Raw genomic sequence first — 6000 nt, forward strand, 5'->3', positions numbered from 1 at the left:
TTCAGTGGCTATGAAAGAAAAAGACTAGAACAAGAAGAAATAATACTTATGGCATGTACACAAGAAGAAAAATATACAATACTTACTCAGCATATATCAATATACTTATGGCAAGTAGAAGAAGAAGAAATACATAAATATATATATAAATACGATTCATATTCAGAGAAAGGAACGCAAAGAAAAGTTTGCATATAAGAAGACCATACATCTGCAAACCCTTCCGCTCCATAATAGTACAGGAAACTCCAAGCCGCACCTTTCTTTCTCACTTATTGACTTTTCTCTTCTTCTTTTTCTTCTTGGTCGTTCCTTCTTTTTCACTCAAGCCACTTGCTTCATTTTTTGTTTTGCTTACTCATCGTTAACATATAAAATAAAATGTAAAATAAAGCTTGAACAAGAAGAATAAGAAGACCGAAAAGAAATGGTACGCTCGACTTCTTGTAGTTCTTGTTGCCAACATTGATAATCCCAACCCGATGGCTGTTTTCTGCATAAAATCTATTGCGAGAAATGTTGTGGTTTTCACCCGTCCTTGCTTGATCACCACTTCCGCCTTCTTCGTTGTAAGCATGTTGAATCCCAACATCTGTGCTTTCAAATGCAGAGAAATAATTCTAATGAATGTTGTTGGTCTCATTGCTTTCATTAGTATTTTCTGCCTCACTATTTTCGTTTTGCTAGAGCACTTGTTTAGTTCTTTTTCCTTGGGGCTCTTGTTCAGAAAGAGTTCTAGGGTGACCAGGAAAGCGGTTTCTTACACTCTCCTGAGGGCTCTGGTTCAGTTGTTCAGTTTCAGTTCAAGTGAAGATTAAAATGGAAAGATCTTCAAATAAGTGGAGGCCAATACTCCAAAATCAGATGGAAGATAATCTTTCAATAAATGGAAGTTACTATTGTAAACCAATTTCAGAAATTCCTTAAACCCTATACACACATAGAATCACTTCAAGGAAAAGATCTTGGGGCAAATAAAAATATTAATCATAATAGTACATACCTGCCATTGATGAAAGCTCAAAAGAAAGTCTTCTACTCTCCGTAGAGTTCTTAGAGTTCTTATGTTCAACTAGCAATAGGTACTAGATGTTTTGAACGGTGTTTCTAAGAGAGCATGGACCACTTCTTGAAAATGGAATTAGTTACTATTATGTATGTGGATTTATTTATTAATCATCGAATTTTTTTTTGGTCATAAATTTATTAATGTTTGTTATATCTCAGTATTCCAAATTATGAACTTGGAAAAGTCTTCCCAGCACAAAAAAAGAAAAAATGAAAAAATGAAAATGAAAAGTCTTGTGAAAAAGGACTTTGTGTGTGTGGAGAAATAAAATGATTACAAACTAATAACAATCGAAAAGAAATTAAGCAAAATCGAACTTAGGCAAACCAAATCAATCTAAAGATACCAACGGAACGAAGATTCAAATAAGTTGATTTTTATAGATAATCTCAGGTATATATCTGAAATAATCATGGGGCATTCTAAAAGACTCTATTACCAAAGATATCCTAGCCTCCTCTTTGTCAAAAAACACTCCTAAAGCCATTTTTACTTTCAAGAGGGAGGAGGTCAGTTTCTCCTCCCCTCCCCCATCTTCTCTTCCTTCCTTCTCCTCTTCCCTTATTTTCAAAGACAAAAGGTTTCCCCAATTTGTCATAGTTTTGTTATAATTTTTCTTCAACCATCGCATGTGGTTGCGTCTTGGTATTGGATCTTCACCACCATTTTTTTTTGCAGTTTCTTTATATTTGGAATAAGTCGCAAATACTTTTTGGGTTCTTTGTGCAGTTTTCCTATCTCCTTTTGTGAGAGCTTTTCACCTTTCCTTTTGAGAGCTTTTCATCTCTCCTTTGTGAGAGTTTTACTTGTATTGTTATGACTTGGTTTTTTTTTCAAGCTCTATCTCTTTTTTATTATTATCAATTTGCAATCTTAGTTGGAATGTCTATACTAGAGTTTCTTCGATCATGAGTGATCATTAGTGGATGCACATTAGATTGTCTTAATTTTGATGTTAGATCACTCTGTTATTATAATTGCCCCTTATGACAAGTTTGTATTGATAATTTATAACTAATAGCTTTTTTAGCTAAATTATGTATGAAATTCCAGAATTTCTCAAAAAGAAAATAATAATAGTCATTATCAATAGTGTAGTAAAAAAGATACTCTTGTGGAAACAAATTTTGACTTCTTCGGACACGCACATGCACATTTGAAAGATAGGTTCACACATAAATTATAATTAGTGCTTGCAATTATAAATTATCTAGCTAATTGATTACGTTGAATTTTTGTTTTGATCACATGCAGGACAAAAGAGGACCACTCTTGCCTTTAACGCAAAGGGGGGACGGACCACTCTTGTCCTTCCTTTGATCTGTACACATATTCCGAGCGGGCACCTGCAAAATTTTTATATTGAAGGTCACCACGTGCCTGTGACAATCCTTGGCCGTCTCCATGTTTTATCCTCTGTCTTCACATCACATGTCCGGACGAACCTAGACAATCCTATTGATAATGGAGGGCTCTGGTTATTTAATAGGGTCATTTTTAAATTATTATTATGAATTTGGGATCCTTTTATCATTGGAAAAAGAAATACCGTTCAATCTTACAAGTAACCATGAATCAGAGTGATAATGAATTGAATCAACATGTATTCTCATTAAAATATATACTAACTATCATGAATTAATTGAAATGAAGAAATGTTTAATTACTAGAATGCATGCCCTCGAAGAATGTATATTTTATTTTATTTTTTCAAAAACCTACTACAATTTTTCAAATGGGAAAAACTATTTCATTGACAATAAAAAAATTATGTAAAAATATTTTATGTAGCTACGATATGTATTGAAATAAAAATTCATTATAATACAAGTGTGAAACCTAGTAGGGTTATACAAGAAAATAAATAAAATTCTAATTACACAAAATTTATACAAAAGAGAAAAAAAGATAAAATTCAAATATAATAAAAAATAAATATCCTAAACGAATATTTCGAACATGGTGATGATCACCGTAAAGTTCATTTTAGTGTTCGAACATACATAATACGGTGGGTTAATGTTCGTGAACTTCATTTTTCACGAAAATCTGATGAAGGAACTCTGCTTCTTCATTTTCCATTTTTATGGTTCGTAAAATAATGCCACTGTTGCTGAACTTGAGAGAGAGGAGCATTAATATTGTATATTGACGACCATCAACATAATATATATTTTTATTTTATTCATCAAATTAATAGTACATATAATTAAGAAGGGAGGGGAGGCCCTAGCTAGCTACAGACCTCAGTGAGTCATCAGTTCTGCTTCGTCTTCATCAGTACTGGATGCCGAGTCAGTTTCTCCACCGGAGTCGACTAGTTATTCTTTGCCGTGGCCTTTGTAGATGTGGGTGTTGCCAAACTCGAAAATTCCTACTGTCTCCGATTTTTTCCCCGTAATATTATTCCCAACGGTAGACATTTTCACTGCTTGGTATCCTTGTTTGATTTGAAATATATATATATATATATATATATATATATATACAGAGAGCTTTCATTGAGGGATTCCTCAAATAACTTATTTGAGGAACACCTTTTGTAGGCCCCACTCCGGATTGTAGGTCACTAATCCAAACCATCTATTTTGTAGATACTCATTCAAAGATCATCTCTACAAAAAATCACTTGAATCCGATATCATTTGACCACTCAATTAAGTTATTGAAATTTTAGCATTTTATTGAAGCACCGTGTTCATTGATTTTGTAAGACACAATTGGATGTCGAAACGGTTTTCGATTTGTCTAATTTTTTGTGAGGATGATCTATGAATAAAGACCTAAAAAATAGATGGTTTGGATCATTGGGAAAAAAATTGTAGGGTACCCTAAAGGGCGTCCCTTAAATAAAATTATTTGAGGGATCCCTCAATAGAAGGGGACTATATATATATATATATATATATATATATAAAGGCGGAAATCTTCAAAAGCCCTAGAATACCCTTGATAACATAAAATACTAAATCGCATGATTTTAATAAAAATAGGATAAAATTGTAAAAATAATAATAATAAAATAAAAATAAAAAACGGCAGAATTTATTAGGACATGTTTGGTATTCAACTTAAATCCAACTTTTTAAACTCAAAAACAGAATTTGAGTCAAAAAAAAAAAACATGTTTGGTAGCTCTATTTTTAAAATTTTAAACAACTTAAAAACACCTCAATTATTAAAAACAAAAAAAATATGTTTTTTCAGTTTAATTTTTTTTAACAATCCACAAGTTCTCAAATTTTTAAGATTTGAAAACAGTTTTTAAGTTACATACCAAGCAAGTTTTTGAATCTTAAAAATAGATTTAAGAACTCCTTGTTTTTAAGAAAAATTAAAGTTTTTGAGTTCCCTTTTTGAATAGGATACCAAACGCCCCCTTAATATTTGCAAACACGTCCTGGAGAAACCGCTAGCCCTATTCATACACCGTCATCAGAGGTCTTGGGTGGTTCCTTCAAGTGTGGCTCATTCTATTATTGGTGAAAACATTACAGGAAGTGATGACAGAAGAATGGACAAGACTGATCAGAATTGCAGATGCCATCTCTTGATATTTTGAACTTGCCTAGATCTTTGCTGTATCAGCTCTTATTTTCGTACATCGAACACACACCATTAACCTTAAAGCTAAAATGAAAAATGAAAAATTAAAGCATGGAAGAACAGACTACGTTTTTCTTTTTATTGATCATGTCCTTCTTCAATTGGTTTATGCTAACTTCGATTCAGCTTCTTTTTCTCCCAAACTACAGGATCCTACACTTCCAGCCAGGTGTGGTGTTGCCAAAGTTGTGAAACCCAACACTACTGGCTCCTTCACGTGCAGTAATTGTATTGCCACAAATGTCGTGACCACCACCTTGGCCTTCCCCTTGACCTTGTACATTATGAAAGTTTGACGCTCCAACATTCTGACTGTTCGGGTCTGCCATAATATTATTGTCACGAATCTGGGACCTGATGCCGCCGCCTCCTCCCTGATCTTGCCTATTCACTTGAGGAAGTTTTTGTTTAATGCTTTCTCTCGGGGGTTCTTGTTCAACAAGCGTTCGACCATGACCAGGAAAGCGATTACCGTGTTCTGAGGGTTCTTGTTGGTTCAATATTTTAACATCAGTTTGAGAACCTTGGGCATAAATTTCATAAGTGGACAACTTACTATTTGAAACTGATTACATAAATTCCTTAGCCATACAGACATAGAATCACAATCACATCAAGGAGAAGATATCTTGAATCAAATAAAAATATTAATTATAATAATACATACCTGCCATTGATGAAAGCTCAACCAAAGTCTTCTAGTCTTGTGCTTGATAGATATATAGCTAGCGCGTTGTATATATAATATTATGAAGAGGTTTAGTGTCAATTGAGAGCATGGACCACCTCTTGAAAATGGAATAAGTTACTATTAAATATGTGGATTTATTTATTACTCTTTGATATATCTGCAGTATTCCTATTGATCAACTTGGAAAAGTCTTCCCAGCAAAAAATTAAAAATTAAAAATGGAAAAGTCTTGTGAAAAAAGGACTGTGTGTGTGTGTGTGGAGAGAGAGACTATTATCAAAGAAACCTTAGCTTCCTCTCTTCCAAAAATTACTCCTACTGTTGTTTTCACTTTGAGGGGGAGGAAGTCACTGTTCTTCCTCCCCACTCCCATTTTCTCTTCCTCCTTTCTCATTTTTCCCTATTTTTAAAGACATAAAGTTTCCCTTATTTGTCTTCGTTTTGTTATAATTTTCCTCCAACCATCACATGCGGCTTCGTCTTGATGTCAGATTTCTACCGTCATCTTTTTTGCATTTTCTTTATATTTGGTACAAGTCGCAGAGACTCTTTAAGTTCTATGTGTAATTTTCACCTCTCATTTTGTGAGAGCTTTTCACATTTTATTTTCCCTTTGATCTGTACACATTGGCCG

General features: G+C 33.5%; 1 protein-coding gene and 1 long non-coding RNA gene across 4 annotated transcripts; both read right to left on the reverse strand.

The window, feature by feature from the left end:
- Positions 57-1558, reverse strand: LOC109946517. The gene is made up of 2 exons (XR_002269649.1): positions 1004-1558; positions 57-779 (listed from the first exon to the last, which is right to left on the reverse strand). It is a non-coding gene; the product is annotated as an uncharacterized LOC109946517 (long non-coding RNA).
- On the reverse strand, positions 4519-5475 carry LOC18792841. 3 transcript variants are annotated; one of them, XM_020556089.1, is made up of 2 exons: positions 5343-5475; positions 4519-5162 (listed from the first exon to the last, which is right to left on the reverse strand). In XM_020556089.1, the coding sequence occupies exons 1-2, from the start codon at positions 5347-5349 to the stop codon at positions 4819-4821; spliced, it is 351 nt and encodes a 116-aa protein (XP_020411678.1). In that variant the 5' UTR covers positions 5350-5475; the 3' UTR covers positions 4519-4818. The 3 variants fall into 3 exon arrangements, with proteins under 3 accessions (XP_020411678.1, XP_020411679.1, XP_007225793.1); XM_020556090.1 differs by having other exon boundaries at positions 4519-5153; positions 5343-5473; XM_007225731.2 differs by having other exon boundaries at positions 4519-5198; positions 5343-5448.

Source organism: Prunus persica, chromosome G1, assembly GCF_000346465.2.
Source record: "Prunus persica cultivar Lovell chromosome G1, Prunus_persica_NCBIv2, whole genome shotgun sequence".
Lineage (NCBI taxonomy): Eukaryota > Viridiplantae > Streptophyta > Magnoliopsida > Rosales > Rosaceae > Prunus > Prunus persica.